Here is a 22,276-nt window from a genome sequence, read left to right as displayed (position 1 = left end):
ACATGACTCACGGAGCGATAGCAGCTTCCAAATATATATAAGTATATATAAGTATTATAAGTATATTATTAGTAATATAAGTATTGTATTTCCAATTACGGTAAGGGAGGATCTTTTTGTCATAGGGATTTCTGTTTAGATTTGGCAATAGCGCCAATGCAGCTACAGCACAGCACAGCACAACAACATATAGTGGCTAAACATGGAAGACAGCCGACTTTCTGGTGTGGGGGTTTTCTCATCAAGAACAATACCCGATGATACAGTACACAGTGTGACATTGTGTCCGTCTAGCTCCACTCAGTGTACCATTAACTGTGGTGTTCCAAGGGTTGCAGCTGGTTATTTTGGTACTATTCTTAAAGGAGGTGGTATTGCAGGTAGTACATGATTAAAGCATAAAAATGTTGATCTCATGAGGAATAACTCTTTTCTTTTATCGCTGGTAGTCCAATGACAATCAATCAGAGAATGTGGCTATCCATGTCACTCTCACTCAATGCTTTATCCTCCACATGAAGCAGGCATAAGGAGACATTCAGGATACACTCTGGACTGGTTGCCGGTCCGTCGAAGGGGTGGCATCCATGTCATCCTCTTTAAAATCTGTTTTTGCTTATTCAGACATGGACAGAGAGTTTTTAAACCACTGAGCCAGCAGTGTTTCCCAACTTCTCTTGACTGCTCTTTAAGGAGCAGTGTTGACAGCAGACATAAACTTGGCAGCAGACCATGTCCCTCATTTCTCTGCGAGCTAAAAAGCAGATGTTTTTTTCGGAGCGAGTGGTTTAACAAAGCAAGGCAAACTTATACCGAAGACTCAGGGAAGATTTTGTGTTTAGTGAGCTGATAGCTAGAAAGCTGAAATCTTAAGAACTAAAGAACCAAATGAAATACAATTGTTTTGTGGTCGTGAAAGAGTGGTTCATGTTTGGCATGGTTGTGTGATTATAGCAGAGCTTGATCACCTAAAACTTGAACACACCTGATATGAGAAACTTGAGAATGTGTCATCGTGATCACTACCATCTGACATCAGGTGTCTCAACAATCAGAAACGTTACCAGTAATTAAAAAAAATATATATTATGGAAATGCTAATAATCCCTTGTTATGTGAAAAAAAACAGGATGTGGATCTTTCACATGTCAGATCCAGTCATTTGCCAATTTCTGTGCTCACTCTGCTTAACATTGGCATAGCTCAGTGGTGCACTCTTGTTTTCTCAGAACGTTAATTTGTCTAACAAATTCCACCTTTAGTAGTCATTTACAAGTGTTGATAACATACCATGAAAGCTTTAAAACTCAGAAGTCTATTTTCTTTAGTGTTTTGGGATTATGGGTACTTTGCCTGACCATATTAACACTTCTCTCACCCTGACATAAAGAAATGCCCTCTGGGGTGTGCTTATTATAATGACTCAACAGGACATTATTCTTATGTAGCTGTCAGTTCAGAAAACACACTCAAATAACTGAATCAGTATATCGCTCCTTTAATAACATTTCTGTTCAGTTATCAAATACCATTCAATAAATGGACATATAATCTCACAATGGAAAAAAAGTTGAAAGCAAAAACTTAACCAAAAAAACCAAATGTATGAAAAAAAAGAGAGAAAGAATGAAAAGCCAAGGGGCTTTAATCTGAATCAAAATCAGCAGTCATCTTTCAAGTCAGCATTGACTGATTATTTTTCACCCCCAAATGATTTACATATTGATTTAAATGCATTTTGGCTCCTTCATTAGCTACTGTATGGGCTGAACAGTGCAGTAACTTTAGGTTAAGAAAAATAACCCATCATACACTTATCAGGTCAATTTATCAAACAGAATTAAATTATTGGAACAATAAAAAGGAAAACTCGTACTTTATTGAGTGTAATATTGTCATGCATCTCTAATGAGTGACAAAGTCAGACTTTACGATTTATTGGTCGGTTACAATGGTCACGATGTCAAATTAACCAATCACATGTACAGATCCACACGTGTGTGCCATGACTGACTACAAGATGGAACTCAACCAGTGTAATCATAACGGCTGAGGTGATGACAGAAAGAAAACTGTAAAAACTAACGTGAATCTAAAAGCTGTGTGTGTGTGTGTGTGTTACTCGGTGTGTTGTGTTCAGAAAAGCCCAAAAGAAACAAAAAGATGACCTTTGGTTGGAGAGAATAGTACAGTTTGGACTGTTCATCGTTCACAGAGAACTTGAGGCAACTTTGCTCCTCTTATACTACTCAGATTGTTTGTTTGTTACTTTTGCACATCCATCATTTCATCAACATCTATTCATTTTCTACCACTTTATCCTCCATGGAGTTTGCATGTTCTCCGTGTATTGTGGGCTTCCTCCTACAGTACAGAAACTGGGAAACTGGGCACTCTAAATTGACTGTAGGCGTGAGTGTGAGAGTAGGTGGTTGTTACCTATGCATGTGGCCCTGCGATGGACTATGTTAGCTGAGATTTGTACAGCCCCCCCCGCGACCCTCATGTGGAGGATAAAGCGGTAGAAGACGGATGGATGGATTTAAAACCCTGAACCCCCCTGAGCTGCAGCCTCGTCTTTGGGACGACCAAGAGCAGCTGATCTTAGTAAAGGAGCGTGAAGCTGAAGTAAGTCAGAGAGGTGAGGCAGGGTGAGGCCATCACTGATGAGACGGAACACATTGTAGAAAGCAGAAAAAAAGCAGAAAAGAAATAGTAATAAATTAAACATGCCCGAGCTTCTGTCGGAAGGTCAAAACCTTCCCACATCCATCCTTGATTGTCATTCAGTATGACTCACAGTAAGGCTTAAATTGATTAATTTTTGAGGGCGATCGGTCCCAACACCTTATGTCTGCCAGATCAAACTTTAATCCTGTTTAAATCTTGCAGTTTGACCTCAGCATTATCCACTTTCTTTGGCTGGATATACAACCCAACCTGCTTTACCATCAACAGCTACATATCACAGAAAGTGAATAGATAAACTAATGTTGTTGTTTTTTCATGAATTCAATATAACCTGAATGAATGTGTGGTTCCTCTTCTATAGACACCACCATGCTTGTTTGCAAAAGGTATTCCGTTGGTTGCAACATGCATCTTCACCCCTAAAATCAGGGGTCTCAAACTCAAATGACCTGGGGACCACTGAGCATTTAATCTGGTCAGGAGGCCATTCAAGTGAAAAAAAGTCCAACTTTTTTGGCAAAAAGCATCTGTTCAGTTGGGGTGGGCAATATGATGATATAGCAATGTCAATTTTGTATGATATGTTATATAATTTCAAAATAAAAGCATTTGTGTTGACTTGGAACGACATATAATTCACAAGAAAAAAATGTTGTTAATCAATCTTAATTTTTAAAAACTGACAGAAATAACTCTTGTTATGACTTGATTGATATTATGCTTTATTGATATGACAAGTTTGAGACCTCTGCCCTAAATCCTACACACCGGTCCCTTTTAAAAATAATGAGGTCCCTCAAGAGAAAACCGAGAGCCACATTCTGCACAGAAGCAGTCGATTCTGTGCCAATAAGAGCTGCATAGCATGATGCATTTGTACAATGATAAAAAGAAATTGGGTATTGTTATGCAGAAAAGCCAGTTGAGACGCTGAAATACCTGTCCAAATTTAAGAAAGTTTTATGACGTCTGACAGCGCCATACTGTGCAGAAATGAAAACCCTTTGACTTTAATCTTCGCCATTATGAATTTCTGAGCAGCTCTGTAACTGAATACTCATCTTTAAATCCCCATTTGTCTGTCACTCTTGTTCATCATTTTCTTCTCAGCTCTTAAACTCCCTCTTTGTCCGCCATATTTTTACTTTGTCCCCGTTGTAGCTTCCTTTGTTTGGTTACTCCTCCACCCTCTGCCAATGCAGATAAGATAGGATCATTCCCCATTTAATGAACAATAAATGATTACCGAAAACAAAAGCTGTGTGTGTGTCTGCGAACGTGGGAGAATGTGAGAGAGTGTGTGGGTGTGTTTGTGCATAGACCTCACTGAAGCCTGAGCCCTTAATGGTGAGACTGTACAGACCAAAATTGCGCATGTGCACAATTGTGCACACACAATTACGGCACACAAATAAACTGACAGGAATATAAAAATGTCAACAAGCTGCAAGGCTTCCTTCAAATGAAATTAAAAAAAATAATTATAGGTGTTTAAACTTACTTTTCCTGTAGAGCAAACTGTCCATGTGGGTCTCCACTATAGATTCTGTAGGTGATCGTGTCCCTCTCACGATCCACCGCCTTAATAAGGAAACAGAGGAGACGGACACATTATTTAACATAAATTATAATAATATTTCTTATAATTCTACGATTAGTGTCACTGCATCGATCTCTAAACAGCAGTTCTGCGCAGGAGGTATTCTGCAGTTACCATAAAGGGTGTGAAGAGACTGTGATATTAAAAGGACAGTTGAGGAATATTTTAAGTGTGGTTGCATGAGGTATAGCCACATAAACAGTGCTATTACACTGTGCACGCCTCTTGCATCAAGAACCAGCCTGAGACACAAAGGCTTCTAAATCTAAGAATGTAGTTCCCATTTTTTCTCACCATTACACAGCCCTTTCTAGGTGGAACATTAATTGTGTAAACCTGTCACTCTCTAACACCAAAGTCCATGAAAATGTTTTTTATATTTTTAGCTTATGGAGACAATGAGAGTCTTCTGTTGTACTCTTTTGGCAAGTTTGTGTTATTTAGGTCACTTTGAACAAAGGATTCCAAACACTGATGTCATAAAACACATTTTGTACAACTCGGTGATCAAGTTGATAAAAAAAACGATGTCGGCTGTGAGGTAAAGTACTTGATTTCTAATTATGGACTTTGGTGTGGGGAGGGAACAGTATTCAAAAGCATCACAAACTTCATTTTCTGGTGGTAAAAAGCTATGGTGAGATGAAGACATTATTTTTGTAAAAGCTGTAGTATGTAACTTTTAAATATAAACAAAACTTTAAAACCACGGTCAAATGAAGTCATATACTGAGTATCTAAATATAGCTGTGTTTAGCTCTTGTCCCCAGGCAACATTCCCCCAATTAGTTTTACGCTCAAGGCTGTTAAAGGCAAGGAGCTAGCACAACAGCAACATAGGCTAATAAAGCGAGATGGCCGCCAACAGTTGGAGCCAAGAAGCACATACGAAAACATCCAGAAGTAGATTCTATAGCAAAATATAAACATGGATGTTAACCACTTTGAAAGAATAAATGCTTCATGGAAATAGTGAGTGGATGGTTTATGGGTGTTGCCAGATGTTCTAGACCAGCGTTTTTCAACCTTTTTTGAGCCAAGGTACATTTTTTTCATTGAAAAAATCACGAGGCACACCACCAAACAAAAATGTTTAAAAAATGATACTCTGTAGCCTATATTAACAATTGAGTCATTCTTATCATAGTGTCTTGAATATGTATTCCCATATTATTTGCAGATAATTCATTATTTGTTTTCAAAAAATGTTTTTAGACCAATTAGGTGAAATTGGATAATTTCCCACGGCACACCTGACAATCTCTCACAAGGCACTGCTGGCAGCCATGTTTTCCCATGACAGCATACCTGTGTCAGCCCCACTCTCAGCAAAGGGAGCACATGTGGCCCGCCACAGCAAAAGAGTGAACAAGTTGACCCAGCGCAAAACGAGTAAAGAAATTGTTTTTTTGTTTTTTTCTAAATTGTGCAATTGTGTTTCGAGGAAGCCACTACATGCTTCATATCACAGTATTGTGGGTCTTAAAAACATGAACTTTGTATTGGAATTAGAGTTTTTTGATCTCTGTGACTTGATTCCTAGGTAGGGTGTGGTGATATCACATTCCAGTGCTTTTGTTTATTTTTGGCAAATCAGCGATCACAGAGAAAACACATGGCTACCTAATATGCAGTCAAGGCAGCGAGTCTCCTCACTGCTGCTGTGGAGGTGTGTGTTCACCATTGAACAAAGATGGACAAGTAAAAAAGCAGAAGAACTAAATTGTGGCTGTACCTCTTAACAAAGACAGAGACCGACACAGCTCTCACTTCTGCTATGTGAGTGGACTTGTTAGCATTTAAGCTACCAATCTTTATGCTAACGCATTAGCATAAATGTTAGCAGACTTCAATCATCACAAAAACAATAAACAGATGGATTATTTAGTGCCCGAAAGAAATCAGGACATGAGAATGAGTGGATACCTTGATGATATGATAGCATCACCCCGAACCTCTTATTAACCTTATATCATCTAATGGGGTGAGTTTTCATTATGTCGTTAATCTATGTTGAGTTAGTGTTCATTCGAAGTCACATACAGGGATTAAAACATGTTTTGTCTTTTAATAATCCACTGTGTGTTTCAGAACGTTATGTGGCTGCATTGTTATTCACTAGCTCCAGGGCCGGCACAAACATTTATTGGGCCCGAAGCTGAATCTGATTTGTACCTCGATAAATCGCATTAACTATATTATAGCTGTGTTATTTACTCCAAACCAGTGTCACTCTTGTTTGCTTTTTTTTTTTTGCATTGTGGGGGGTAAAATCACATGGCCTATTTTTAATTTGGACTTTCATATTCAAAGTGAAACACTGTGTGTGGTGATACTGGACTTGATTTGGAAAAATATATTTGATTAACACTATTGAGATATATGCCTGTATCTATGATGTAACAATATAAACATAATGATAACCTATATTTGTCCTCCCACACCTGATCACCAGGGGGCCCCCAAATGGCTGCTTAGTTTGCTTATGCCTTGGGCCACCTCTGGCTAGCTCAGTATTGTTGTTTTAGAATGTGCTTGAATAATGTGTGAATGACACAGCTTTTGTATTAAGTATTGACTGTGATGCTAAGGATTCAGCAACTAGCTGAGAGTTAGCACATCATCAGCTCATTAACAGACTGATCCATCCACACTACACCCCAGAGCCACTTACATGTATTTCATTTGATTTGATATTAGAAATATGTATCCATCTTTGATCCTTCTAACTCTTAAGTGTATGAAGTATATTTTCATTTTCATTTTTATGAAACAACAAAAACAGATAATGGAAATATGACTACACAAATGTAAGGACAAACAATGACAGAATAAGCCACCCCCCTTCCTATATATTTTTTTCAAGTTATTTCATTTGAAATCTTAAGAGGTTATTATGTCCAGTTGTTTTTTTTATATATTGTATATGTATTGTTCTGTGTAGCAGTGTAGCTCACCACAATAGTATCTGTGCTCCAGTTTCTGTGATGAGAAGTAGCTCATACAGAGAGGTGTGGTTTCACTGACAGCTAGAACAGTTGTGCTATGTAAATGTGATGATTCTGTCTCTTGGCTCCCAGAGGGTGTAACTCTTTGAGGCTAAAATTCTCCCTAAAGCAGTTTGAGGAGTGCCTACATTCAAATGACCACATCTTCTTCAATTATGATCCGATTATGTGTTAGACATTGTTGGAAAGCTTATAAATCACAGTTTCAGAATCTGTAAAAAAACATAAAATGGCCCTTGGCCTACTTGTTCCCAGTTTTGCCAGCTGGCAACGGGAACAAGTGTACAACCACACTTATGGTGCTTTTCCATTACACAGTTCTAGCACTACTCGTTTACCATTATTAAGTACCTTCTCAATGTGGGTGTGCACAGCTGCATGAAACTGCGTGACACACACACTACTACTACTACAACTAGTGATGAGCAAAGCAGCTATTTTGGTTGTACTGAATCATTAGAATCGGTAAATTAAAAAGATTAATTCAGTACTTCCTCCATGAGCGGAGCGCGGACTCCATCTGACACAGTCCCTGAATTGAAATACAGCTGAACAGGTTGTGATTCGGCTCATGATCGGCGGCTTTTGTCAGTGCGGTCGCTAAATACAACAGACTCCTCTGTTAAATATTAAAATGATAGAAATGTCCTTGCTAAATGTAGGTGATTAACACGTTTTCAGGATTATCGGCATTTTATTTATTTTCAGCTCACTTGGAACAGAGCAGGTACTAAAAAAAAAAGCAGCAGGTACCAGGTACTATCTCTAATGGAAAAGCGAAAAAAAAAACAATAATGAGTAGAGTCGAGCTGAGCCGAGTCCTGCTAGAACTGTGTAATGGAATAATACCAGCTGCAATTCCTCAGCACAATGGTAGTAATTATCATGTGTAGCAATCTTACCAGCAAGCGAGCACAGTGTAAATCAGTGTAATGAACAAATAAAAAAGTCAGCTAATATTAACATTGTTGTACCATTCAAAGCTAGACAAATCTTTAATTATCAAACAAGTTAAGCAGTAATTAGACATAATTGATATACTGTTTCACTACAGGTCATGAGTCAGTGATTGTAAACTGTCAAAAAAAACATCGACGGTAGAAACAGAGGGCACAATGGTACCTGCAGGTTGAGCAGTGTAGCTCCAGTCCTCATGGCTTCGCTGACCTCCAGGCTGTACTGTTGCTGCGGGAAACGGGGAGGACTTTGATTGTTCGGGGGCAAAACGTCAATGTAGACAGTGGTAATTGATGACCTAGAAAGAGAAGACAAGACAAGGAGGTGAGATGAGCTGAGACAAATTGGACACACTGGGCAGTTGCAGAAACAGAGTTGCAGAAAAAGGTCGAAACAGATGAGGGGTGGAAAAGGATGAGAGTCGTAGGAACCTCATGAGGATAGCAGGTATAAAAAAAAGCAGTGTCAGAGAAAGTGAGTGGTCCATTATTCAAGTTTAGAGTGGTTGACCAGTGTTTGTTTCCCTTGCACTTCAAGCTGTATTTAAGTAATCGATTGGGAGTGTGAAGTCCACAGCAGTTTGAGTGGCACAGACACACAGACTTTTTTCTGAATCTTTGAGCATTTTGGCGAAACTCCTTTTTCTGTTGCAGTTATTAATTCATGCACAAGTTTGCTGCTGTTTCACTTGAGAACATTTTCTGCACCAGAACTAATAAACTTTTAATAGAACAAATTGTGAAGTGTGTTGTACAAATATACAGAACTGTATAGGGGAGAGAATGGAGTGAATGTACATGGACTTCTATTAAATACTGTGATACAGCAAGAGCTGCTAAACCAACTGTGGATGATAGATTAATCTGGAAATTACTTAACAGGTATGGAACGTTAATTAAGTTAAATGTTTATGGGAGAAAAGGCTTTAAAGCCAACAAACTGTTAAAAAAAAGACCAATTAACTTTGAAGTTCAAGTGAAAACACATTTTTGATTAATATCTGCGGCAGATTGTTATGCTTTGTAAAAGTCTTAATTGCTCGTCTTTCCTGTTTGACAAATAACACTGGACATTTAATAAGGTGCACTCAGTGACATTTTTCAGTCAACATCGCACATGTCACCGTAATGACCCGCAATTGATGAAGCGGTTTATTTCTGGTGCCGCTAACAGCTCGTATCCTTGTGTCAGTTTATCTTTCTGTAAAGATTGAATTACCTGGGTCATAGTTGGCATTCTTCAGCCCTCCAGCAACTTGTCTGCCGTACACAATTGAGAGATAACGCAGTGCAAACAGCAAATTAAAGTCAGACTCAACGCAACGCAAAGTGACACTCGCTCTATCAAGGTAATATTGAGGGCAGTCATTCCCAGAGACTGGGTGTGGACTCACAGATGGGTCAGAGGAGATTTTTTTGGGGGGTTGCCAGATAAATATTTACTAGCCTTTTACCCGTGATTTGTATATGCAGTAGGGATGCAACTATTAACTCATTTCACTATAGACTGTGGTTGAAAATGCCAGTTATTTAACCATAAAGGTGTTTCTGGTCTGGCTCTGGAGATTTTAGAACAGTATTACCCTTTTATAAACGACAGCAGCTCGGTGAGGAAAATTCAACAAATAAAGTTACTGCAGGTGGAACATACAGTAAGTCTAGTGCACCAGCTCAAAGCGTTGTGCAGCAGCAACATCAGTTACACAGAACTTTGGACCACACTACAGTAGGCGGCTAAACAATGGACCAAGGTTGCTTCATGAAACACTACACTGGTGCAGTAATGAATCAAACATAAATGTGTCACAGTCAACATATGAGTGAGTTAAAGTGATATATATATTTAATTAAGCCATTCAAGTCCAATGAATAGCTTGAAATGGTTACAAAGGTAAGTAGTGAACTGCTAGAGGTAAAAAAAAGGTAAGGTTACCCAAAACAAAAAGATGAAAATCAAGGTGTCGGTGAGTACAGTTTCCTTCACCATCAAAAGGCACTCAGAAACTGGGAGAAACTCTGACAGGAAGAGGTCTGGCAGACCCAAAGCCACAACAGAATCAGAAGACAAGTTTCTGAGAGTCAACAGCTTGCATAATAGGCAGCTCACAGGCCTCAAGCACAGCTTAATAGTGGTCGTAGTAAGCTCAGTTGCAGGTTTGAACGGTCAAGTTGCAGCGAGAAAGCCATTGCTAAGACGTCAGAATAAGTAGAAGAGGCTTGCCTGGGCCATGAAACATTGCCAATGGGCTACTGAAGTCTGGAAGAAGATGTTATGGACTGATTAATCAAAGTTTGAGTTTTGTCGAGTAAGCGAAAGGATGGTGATGATGATGATGAGCTGCCTATCACGCAAGCTGTTGACTCTCAGAAACTTCTGATTCTATTGTGGCATAAGGTCTGCCAGACCTCTTCCTGTCAGAGTTTCTCCCAGTTTCTCAGCGAAGGGAAACTGTACTCACTGACACCTTGACTTTCTTCTTTTCGTTTTGGGTAACCTTACCTTTTTTTAACCTCTAGCAGTTCACTACTTACCTTTGTACCATTTCAAGATATTCATTGGACTTGAATGGCTTGAATTTCAATACAATACTGGAAAGCTTGGGGTGTTCTAAAACTTTTGAGCAGTAGTGTACATATGTATGTATTTGTATATTGTAAACCAATAGCAACAAAGCAGGAAAAGGGCATTGTGATTAAATCTCTAAAATACCACTCGAGGGTCATGCTGAAAAATACCTGTGAAAACATTAAACTATGGATTAATTGACCTACACGTCTCCTGCTGTTGAGTTTCTGCTTTATTTTACATAAAGTTTGCTTTTAAAAAATCCACATGTACACACTGTACTCAATTAAACATCAGGTTTCTCCAATATGAAGCTGTGCATCCGTCAGTGCTGCGGATAAACTTTGTTTAAAAAAAAGGCTGGAATGCTTGAGGGCTTTTACTTTGAAACAGGAACAGGACATGCTGTGTTTGTGAAATATCAGGCAGATATAGAAGATGAGACTGTGAGTAAATATCATTTTCACCGTATCAACTTCTCCCTCTACACAAATGACCGCACCTCCTCGGACCCCTATGTGAAGCTCCTGAAGTTTGCAGATGACACCACTGTCATCAGCCTCATCCAGAACGGCGGCGGGGGGAGGTCTGTATATTGACAGAGACTGGATCAGCTGTTGCTCTGGTGGAGTCAGAACAACCTGGAACCGAACTCATTCAAGACAGTGGAGATGATAGCGACACTCCTCAGCACTGCCCCCTCACAATCCTCAGCAGCCCTGTGTTTACCACGGAAAACTTCAGATTCTTGGGCACGACCATCTCTCAGGATCTGAAGGAGCTCCATCCTCAAGAGGACCCAGCAGCTAATGAACTTTCTGCGGCTTGTAAGGAAACATGGACTGTCCTGATAGCTGCTGCTCCATCACTGTGTGGTTTGGAGCTGCCACCAAACAGGACTATGAGCGCACTGTGAGAACTGCAGAGTGCATCATCGAAGCCCCCCTGCCCTCTATCCATGACTTGTACTCCTCCAGGACTCGAAAGAGGGCAGGGAACATCCTCAAGGACCCATCTCACAAGAGACTACACAGTCTCTTCGAACTGCATCCGTATGGCAGACACCTCAGAGCTCTCCAGACCAAGACTAACAGCACAGGAGTAGTTTCTTCCCCACAACAGTCACCCGACTGAACTGTTAACAATTAACTGGCACCATGTGTGCACTATTTTGCGATCTAATTGCATATTTGTATATTTTGCATTAACATTTTCCTTTTTTTCCTGCTATTTCTTAATCACTTGTTTTTGTTCACCAGAGGGACAACAATTCCTTGTATGTGTCTATGTACTTGGCCAATAAAGTGGATTTTGTTTGTGCATGCACGCAGCTTCCAGGAAAAAAAGGCTTGAGGTCCATCCTAAAGAGAAACACACCGCATACACTCATCTGGAATCTGGCATAACTCTCTCTAAACACATACTTTATGTAGGGATCTGCCAAATAAGTTAATTTAAATGATCAATCTACCATAACAATAAAGTTAATACATTTCAACACAGTTGCTTTGAAATATTCATGGTGTTAAATGCGCAATCTGTAACAATGCGGCCAAAAACGGTGACAGAACAGAACCGCTGGTCTTCGGTGCGGCGGGGGTTGTGGCTCCGGGCAGAACCACCACCACCACCACCCCGTGGTGGACCGACCGGTTGTTCTGTTGGCAGTGAGCCACAACCACTGCCGCACCGAAGTGGTAATGGCAGCTGCCCGCCGGGAGTGGCTGCCATACCCGCTTCGGTGCTTCAGTACGGCAACCTCCAAAACCGAGGGAACAGTTCAAAACAGAACTCGACAGTCGAGCTATGATGCTAACTTAGTTAGCCAAGCTGAACTTACCTGTCTCGGAGAAGAGCCCATTCTGCATCCGTTTTTGAAATTCCTCTCAGCTTTAAACTCTCTCCACCGTTCAAAAGCATGTCCTATATAGACCCTCGCTTTGCTGCAAACTTTATCTTGCCGTTTTTGACATTCAGACCGAGGTCTTTCAGGTTTCCTTTCGTTTCATTTCAATTGTAGCTACGTAACTGGCAACCCATGGTTGCTCAGCAGCTGAGACTCTACTGACTGCTATGATTGGTAGACAGTGGTAGGAACATAACATAAAATATAACTTTGCAATCCAAATTTTTTATTTTTTTATATTATATTTGATATTTTTTTTGTTGTACTATTTTTGTTGGTGAGTTCAGTTTGTTATATGAACATTATTCCTGGTCCTCTGTGACATATTAGGAGGATTTTATGGCCAGTTGCTTTAGATTTATTACATAACGCACCTTTAAATATTCATGGCATTATGTGTTTTCTAAAACATTTTGGGACCGCCACTTTAAAATGAAAGTGCTTTGAGTTTGGATGGTATTTGGCTGCACAGCGTGGCTGCACAGTGAGGTGTGTGCACGTTTACGTGTTTTGAATTATTTTCACTCTGCCTCAAAGAGAGAAAAAGTATTGATGGGGTCAACGCAAGCTGACTTGGAAAAAAAAAAGGAAAGAAATCCTCAAACATTATGGTTTTAACAGTCAAGTCCTGCAACCTGGTCTCATTCCAACTGCACATTGGAGCACATGGAAATGATGATGTTCCCAAATGTCTTGGTTTTGTCTAAAAACCAAAATGATCCAGTTGTAATGATTTATTTGTTTAATGGAGCAAAGAAACCAGAAAATATTCACCTTTGAGAAACCTGAAAAATTTGAAAACTCATTCAAATCAATGAATCGGTAATAAAAATGGTTAATACATTTAGTAATCAATTAATAATTGTTCTATTGTTTCAGCCCTAGTGTTTATTAAGGTTGTCACCTTTTCCAAAAACGGAGGTTTGAAGGAATACGATGTGACATTCTTATGAAGAGAATCGCATGTTCCCTCTACTGCACACGCACACTGCAAACTAATTTATTGTTACTCTTACTTAATTAACAAGTGAAGCGTAACAGTGGTTTGCAATGATGCACAGCAAGAAGGTCACTTGTTCAAATCCAACTTTTACTGCAGCTGAAAATCGGAAAAGTTGTTCCACAACATGCTGGTCCAAGATGGCGGCCTCAGTAGAGAAGAAGTAAATATTGGGCTCCTGCTGGTAATTGAAACCATTCATATATTCAGGAGGTTGTACAAATTGTAAAAAGCATCAGTATAATTATTTTATATTCTGCCAATTGGAAATGATTTCACCTAAATCTTTCACACCGGACCTTAAATGCACCACGTCTCGGGGGAAGGAAACAAACACTCAGTTTGTGCGCCCACTTGGCAAGATCTCAGAGAGGGAGTGAAGGAAGAGATTTGCTCCAAACTGAATCATCGATCAGAAAAGCCAAGGAAACTGTTTATACTCGCAACAATAAATAAATGAAGTGACAAAGGCTGGACAAAATGCTGCCAGGGAGAATGAAAGCCAGTGTTTTATTAAAAATATTCAGATGGAATTATTGATGAGAACCGACTGGAGTCTTCTCCCCCTCTCTTTCTCCGACTCCAAATTCAGGTGGAACAAAGCTTTTACTCTATTTTTCAATGGTATACAACAAAACATGTTACTCAAATTGTACAAGCATGTATTTGTACAACATGTATGTCCCCTTTACCTAGCAGCCACTAGGAGTGAAATAGTCAAAGATATGTTCCATGGTTTCACACATAAATGATTTTCTCACCTGTGTTTTTGTCATTAGTGTTTACCTTAGACGAGAGCTCACAATATTTCGATTTCACATATTATGTGAAATCAAAATATTGTATATAGAGACTTCCAAGGGACATTAAATGCATCACGATGTTGCCTGTGTTGCTGTAAATTGACCGACTGAAGCATCTGCAGATCGTTTGACTGAGTCACTCAGTGAAAGTAAAGAGACATAACCCCCTTTACTTTCACTTTAGCTACTGAGTAGTAATATGTAACATGTTTTGGGTACTTAATTACAATATTTAAAAAGATCCAATAGGCAACATTCTGAATCACAAGATATCAGGAAACAAACCAAGTACATGATGTTTGTCGAGTCCAGATCTCTTAACCTCAGCGTACTGCTGAAAACACTAAAGCCTGTGTGTACTGTTCAATATAGTTGCTTAATATGTTCACCAAACAGCAAATTTGATCACTTCCCTGTCATCTTCATCTGAAAGCTCTAAATTGTCTGCACGATGTATACATCATGATTATGGGTTCATGAACACGGCAAAAGATACAGTCAAAAAAAGGACACTTCATAGTGTCGTCCAAGCGTCAGACAAGACGGGAAAGACCAGGGTTCATAGTGGTCTGGCATTTTCTAAATGAAAAGCTCTACAAGCTGCAGAAGCTTTAAAAAAGGGACACAGCTAGCCTTTCTTGCTCAGGACTCAAACATAACTCGATGCACACATAATATTATGTGTCTGTTTTCATTGCTAACTGGCCAGAATTGGCATGGTAGCTGACAGTTACGTTAAGTTACTTTAAGTCGAGCTAATCTGTTGTAGATTGGTTTAGGTTGGTTATATCTCTACTACACCGTTTAATTGGACTACTGCCCTTGTTCCACTATGCAATCATAGACCAAAGCAACTTTACCCCAGGGTATAGTTGGAGCCATGTTGAGGCCCCCCGACCCATGTCTTTCCATTAAGTTCAAAATAGGTAATTCCTTCCTCTTCAGTCCAAATATGCATTGGTCTGAATTTGACCATTTTTTTGTTCTCCGTCTTCGTACCTGCTTCTTCTATTATTACCAGGTCAAAGCCTGAGCATGGGAACCGTGGAACATTCACACAGCGGCTAGGCTAGTTTTCAATTGAACATATTGGACATATATACAAGGTATGTATATATATAAAAGTCAAACCATTGTAACATGGTTTTAGGCAGACTAATATAGTTGTTGTTTTCATCAACATAAATTTGACTGACTTTGTATTATCTCTAAAACTTACAACTTACCCGTTCTACTCTGCAAGTGCAAATGTAATTTAACACTTGCTCATCTCTCCGTCATGGTGCCGTCTTCTCTCTTACACACTTTAATGAGAGTAAATGAATTCTCCGAGCATCAGCCCTCATACACATTCTGGGGTCCATCAGTGTCAGCCATGCAAAAGCACATCTAATCTGAATGAAACATCGCTCACACAACATGCAACCTAAACTCACCGGGTATATTTTGGGGTCCTGACCCATCATTTTAACAAATCCTGTAAAAGAGACAGCCATTGATTTGTTTTGCACGTAGTTTTTTTTCCGCGAGGGATCAGGGGAAATTTCGGGACAATCTGTGAGCCAATCACTAGAACCACCTTCAATCTGCAATGGCTCACATTCACTATTGATTTGGCAGCTCGTGCTGGAACCAGGTGCCAGATGGGAGAGGATTCCAGCTTTTATGACACCTGACAAATACTGCAGAAAAGAGCAATTTACTACAACAGACACCGCTTTAAAAAAAAAATTGTATAATTTAATACAGACATGCAAAACATTGCAACTGCTTGTGTAGCGATAATTTGCTCGGTTAAACTGGACAGATTTATTAGAGAATACATGGTACGCCTTGTTTACAACCCACCTGTCAACTGTTGGAAAAAATTTCATTTAGTTACATAAAGCTTTGACGATTGCATCGCTGCCATCACTGAGTATATCAATGGCTGACTATCGTCCAATTTTTTTTAAGCCGTGTTTAGTAATATACTTCTAGGCTTTTTTATGTAACTATCTGTTGATTAATCCTATTTGATCAGGGTGAAGGACCAGTAAATCTTTCTGATTCTTATTAATTCTGCTAAATTAGTAAGCTGTGCCTCTTTTTCAAGTGTTCTTTAATTGTATTGCAAGCCTATAATTCAGCAATTTGGACAGAATTACAGGCATTAAATGACCTCTTTGCTTTTCAATCCCTACGTCTCAGCGGACTATTAATGGGAGCTTTATATTAACTGCAGAATATCTGTTCTTCCATGAAATGAGAACTGTGGATTTTGTTAATATCATTCTCAAGTGAAAGAGTTGGGATGAGAATAAATATTTATGAACCTATGCTGAGGTAGGTAATAATTACATGACCTTTCAACATTATGGGATCAAAATGAGTGAGAACAAAACCTCTCTTCTCCTCTTAAGGCTCCACTTCTGGCATTGGAAAAATCTGACCCATGGGGACATGTACTGTATGTTACATTCAAACCCTTTTTCAGATGAGCTCACACAACTGATGAAGCCTATCAGCTCCACTCGGTTTCTCAATATAGCAGTCTGCAGAAGTAAATTTGCCAGGAAATGGGACATTTTTTTTTTTTCTGTATCATGTTTAACAAACTAAGAACAAAATTTGTATTGTCAATGACATTTCGTGGAGGTCGGTGAATGTGTGTCGTGACAGTCAGTGACTCTAGAGGCCTATCAATCATCTGCAGGCCGCGTGATTGGCAGGTAATTATGGAAGAAAACTGAGTTTCCTGGCATTTGTGAACAACAGGCAGTTGTAGGACTTTGAGGGATTTTGAACAAATAGTGTACATACTGTGTGGCAGAATGAGTTTTTTGGTGAGTGCAAAGGAGAGGCTGAGAGGGAATTTTTCATCAATATAGTACAAAACAAATCTCTACAGGAGCTAAAAATGATTCAATTGAATCAGAATATCTCAGACCAACAGTTCGGCGGCTGACGAGAGCTTCAGTGATGAGAGATCAGCTCAAGGAGGTTTTTGACCATAAAAACAAGTTAATGTATGTAAAGTTGACACGATGAAGCTATTATTAATTGATTACTAAATAAATCACCATTTATTATAATAATCAATAATCGGTTTGAAGCTTTTTTCATTATTAAAACAAGATTTCTGATTGTTTTACCTTCTTAAATGTGAATATTTTCTTGGTTTCTATGCTCCACATAACAAAGAAATCAGTAAAACTGAATCATTTTGGTTTGTGGACAAAACAAGACGTTCGAGAACATCATCATTTCCAGCTTTGACAAACACTGATCAACGTTTTTTAACATTTTCTGACATTTTATGGACCAAACGATTAATGGATTAATCGAGAAAATAATCGACAGATTAATCGGTTGCCAAAATTAATCGGTAGTTGCAGCTCTAAATGTATGTAAGTAGACCTCCATAACTCACATATATGTGCGATCAGGACCACTCTAGGTCCACTTTAATGTTGAGAGTATGACTGAAAACACAAATAGCAGACCACAAAGGTTTCAGAAGACAACTCTCCTGGTGAAAAAAAAACCCTGTTGTGTAGCAGTTTGACCATATTAACACACTGCCTGCTGCTGTATACAAACAACGGTCTGTTCACAAAGACCAAACAGAGGCAGAATAATAACATCAACAACAATTGTCACCAAAAATGACATATTGCAGCTTTACCCATCCCTGCATTTCTCTGACTAAATTTTAATTATTTCTTTGTTTTATTTATTGTCTGCAACAACAAAACACACATTTCAGTGTGTTTAGAGTATGAGCTAACATTGGCACTGTAATTCATTGTGTGGGTCTTTTCGTTGTTGTTCCTTGTGGTGTTTTTTTTATTTATTTTTTTATATTTGGTGATACAAAACAAGATGATGAAAAACTATATCAGATGACACTAATGCCTTTTGATGCATGTTGTACTCTCTGCAACCTGTGCAAACACATGGCACATGTTCCCACTGAGTCCCTGCTCTGTGATGTTGTTTTGAGTAAATCTGAGGCATGGCATCGCAAAAAACAAGAAAAAGAGAGAGACAAAAATACACAAAAAAGAAAACTCAAGGAATCAAACATGCTGCCAGTGCAGCTGTTACTTCAATCTGTGGAGCAGTGTAGTTTGACTCTGTTCCAGTGAGTGAACAGCTCGATGGCTGGATTTGCCTCTGTTCATGTTGCAATTCCTAACTCCAAAAATTCACATTATATGTGCCAGACTACGGCTATACAAAATCAATATGCACTAGAGTTTACACAGTTTTAGAAGAAGCTGCTTTTCCCATGAAAGCTCCCGAGTTGGGGAGTCGTTCAAAGTTGGTGGTTGCTTATTGATTTTATCCATGAAGAAGAGATGAAGGGCAGTGGGGAAATGGGAAAAAATGAGGCAGAGGAGAGGAAAAATATGACCTTACAAGAACAGAGTGTGTTTTTTTTTGTGTGTTTTTTTACTGTGGCATTTATCCTTGATTTCAGCATTCAACATCATGTACACCATACAACTTTCTTTATGTTCCTTAAGAAGAGAGCAACTACAAGTGTGGCACCCTCTCATTACTTTTCACTCTGCCACTTCTTCCACTTACATTCTATCCACTTTCCTCTCCAAAATATAACTACCAGTCATGATGGTATACATATAATTGAAAAGAAAAACACCTCACCTGGAAATGGTGAATAGATGGAGAGAGAGTGAGAGGCAGTGGCGAGTATGACTCAGTGTGACTGAGTGTGAAAGGCTGATGACATTTCATACCTCAGAGGAACAGAGTGATGAAGCAACTGGAAAGAGAAACACTTACCTCCTGTGACCTTCAGGTCCATTGTCCATGGCCTCCACAGTCAGGGCGTAGCTCCGCCCCACAGTGAGCTCCACACCTGGTGCCACGCTAATGAGCCCAGTGCTGTGAAAAGAGTTATTAATATAAAACGACTGCACTTATTCTATGCCTAACTAATTAAAAATGACAGCATGTGTCCCCAAGTTAACATAAGAGTTTTAAAATGAAGGATTGCTTAAAGATCCAGTGTGTACCATTTAGTATATATATATATATATATACTGTATACACTATACTGTATATGGCATCTGGCTTAACATAGCCCACCATTTTGTATCACACTCTTTCTACAACAGTCTGAACCAAAATAAAACAGCAATAAAAACACCCAGATTATGCCTTTGACATTTTGGCGTGTAACTTGCTACGAGGAAGAATGACCTCCATCTGCAGTCTCACCACTAGATGTCACTAATTCTAACTCAAAAGACCTTTTCATATCATGTCTAACAGAGATGGAAAGTAACGAAATACATTTACTCAAGTTACTGTATTGAATACTTTTTTTGAGTATTTTGTAGTTTTTTTTAAGGACAATTTTACTCGAGTACGTATTGACTCGAGTTTTGTACTTAGTTACTTTATAAATCTTATCTGTTACTGAGTAAAAATAAAAATTCAGCACAATGAAGAGCTACAGGAGGAAAATACACACCAGAACCAGATGAATGATGATGTGATTAGCACCAGCACTGTGTACCAGTCACTCAAAAGTGACGTAATATCCTGTGTCGCGCCGGGCGCGTGAGCTCCAAAATAATTTCTGACCCCTTGTCATATTTCTACTACCCTCACACCCCACGCAAAGTAACTCAGTAACTTTTACTTAAAGTACATTTCAAATGAACTACTTTTTGCTTCTACTTGAGTACATTTTCAGATGACTACTGTTACTTCTACTTGAGTAATATTTCATCAAAGTATTGGTACTTTTACTTGAGTACAATATTTTAGTACTTCAGAGCTACAACCCCATCATTGTGTGCTGCTTGTTGTGAAATCAAATACTTAATACTTATAAACTTTTCTGAAGTATTTCACAACATTTGAAAATAAATACTTACAATATTACAGTGCAAGTGATATAATTACCTGTTTCCAATAAGAAAGTGTCCCTGGGAACCTGCTACGATCCGGTAGGTGACGTCACCATTGGGACCTGCATCGGCATCTCTTGCCGACAACTGGGGAAAAAAACCAGACATTAATCGTGTCTCTAAACCCACACATTTTGAACACCACAATTAACGATAATTAACGCTAATACTACACATTTAGTTAGTGTTTACCTGCAACACAGCTTCTCCAGGCGCCATATCAGTAAACAGGTTGACATTATAGGAGACGTTGGCGAAAGTGGGAGTGTTGTCGTTGGCATCCAGCACTGCAATCTTCACAGTAACCGGAAAGCTCTGCTGGACACCGTCTGATGCTACAAGCTGGAAATAGACAAAGACATGAGGAAAAACTGAATTCTGTATTGTCTTAATTGCCAAATGCAACACTTAAATCATTTCTGCGGAAAATGTTGCAATCAGCTCAGCTACCAAAAAGCCACCTTTTTTTAAAAATCCTGAGGTGGGTGGACTGTGTGCTCAGCAAGTCCTTGACATCTTGATAATGTCGTGTCTGTTTACATGTTTCTTTTGAGGGGGAATTGCTCTGTACACGTTCAATCTAAATCCCTGCTCTGGGTTTATTTATGTTTCTCGTGGGTGCAAGCTATAAAGTCTTGAGAATCTGTGAGCTAATCTGTCACGGCTGCCAGCCATGTACTTCATTTTACCTACACAGTACTCACAATGACTGTTGAATTGATTTAGCTCTACCTTGATTTTATTTAATTACTATAGTGCTAAAGTTTTAGGTAGGTGGGTATGCTTTCATAAATAAACCTTGTAATTGTGTTGAGCCCACAGAATCAAATCAAAGCATCAATTCTTTTAGGTACACTTGCATGCGGTTTTTGAAAGGAACTCATAGGTTGTTCCAAATGTCTTGAAGAACTAACCACAGATGTACAGTTGTGCTCACAAGGTTACATACCCCGAAAGAATGCATGATTTCTTGGCCATTTGTCAAAAAATGACCCAAATTGCCCAAATGACCCTGATCAAAAGCAAATGTCAAAAAGTATCCTGCTTACAAGACGCCAAACAGCACAGAGACGAGCCTCAAACCTTCTGGCACAAAGTCAGTTGGAGTGATAAGACCAAACTTGAACTTTTTGGCCACAACCATAAACACTACATCTGGAGAGGAGTCAACAAGGCCTATGATGAAAGGTACACCAATTCCTACTGTGTAACATGGTGGTGGATCGTTGATGTTTTGGGGATGTGTGAGCTACAAAGGCACAGGACGTTTGGTCAGAATTGATGGCAAGATGAATGCATTAAGTTATCAAAAAATACTGGAGGAACATTTGCACTCATCAGCCTAGAAGCTGCGCATGGGACTTACTTGGACATTCCAACATGACAATGATCCAAAACACAAGGCCAAGTCGACCTGTCATTGGCTACAGCAAAATAAAGTGAAAGTTCTGGAGTGGCCATCTCAGTCTCCTGACCTCAGTATCATTGAGCCACTCTGGAGAGACCTCAAAAATGCAGTTCATGCAAGACAGCCCAAGAATTTACAGGAACTGGAGGCTTTTTACCAGGAAGAATGGGCAGCTTTACCATCTGAGAAGATAGAGAGCCTCATCCATAACTACCACAAAAGACTTCAAGCTGTCATTGATGTTAAACGGGGCAATACACAGTATTAAGAACTGGGATATGTAAACTTTTGATCAGGGTCATTTGGGTAGTTTCTGTTGTCATTATGATTTTAAAACACAGTTGTTTGACAATAATGGCTTCAGTCAAACACTAACCATGAGTGAAATATATGGACTTGGACGCAGGGAGT

General features: G+C 39.2%; 1 protein-coding gene across 1 annotated transcript in view; it reads right to left on the bottom strand.

Annotated features, from left to right (window-relative positions):
- The window catches only part of LOC310939461 (protocadherin-15-like), a gene marked incomplete at its 3' end in the record, with an annotated part of 234,158 nt that overhangs the window by 122,824 nt on the left and 89,058 nt on the right, over window positions 1-22,276 (bottom strand). The window contains exons 13-17 of the mRNA XM_083904226.1: window positions 20,650-20,799; window positions 20,453-20,544; window positions 19,322-19,423; window positions 8,422-8,554; window positions 4,193-4,272 (exon numbers count right to left, since the gene is read on the bottom strand). Coding sequence (XP_083760352.1) covers window positions 4,193-4,272; window positions 8,422-8,554; window positions 19,322-19,423; window positions 20,453-20,544; window positions 20,650-20,799 — 557 coding nt within the window. The remainder of the gene's footprint in view (window positions 1-4,192; window positions 4,273-8,421; window positions 8,555-19,321; window positions 19,424-20,452; window positions 20,545-20,649; window positions 20,800-22,276) is intronic.

The sequence above is a fragment of the Microchirus variegatus genome (genome assembly GCF_963457635.1).
Source record: "Microchirus variegatus genome assembly, chromosome: 17".
Classification (NCBI taxonomy): domain Eukaryota; kingdom Metazoa; phylum Chordata; class Actinopteri; order Pleuronectiformes; family Soleidae; genus Microchirus; species Microchirus variegatus.
This window is presented reverse-complemented; position numbering and strand designations above follow the sequence as displayed.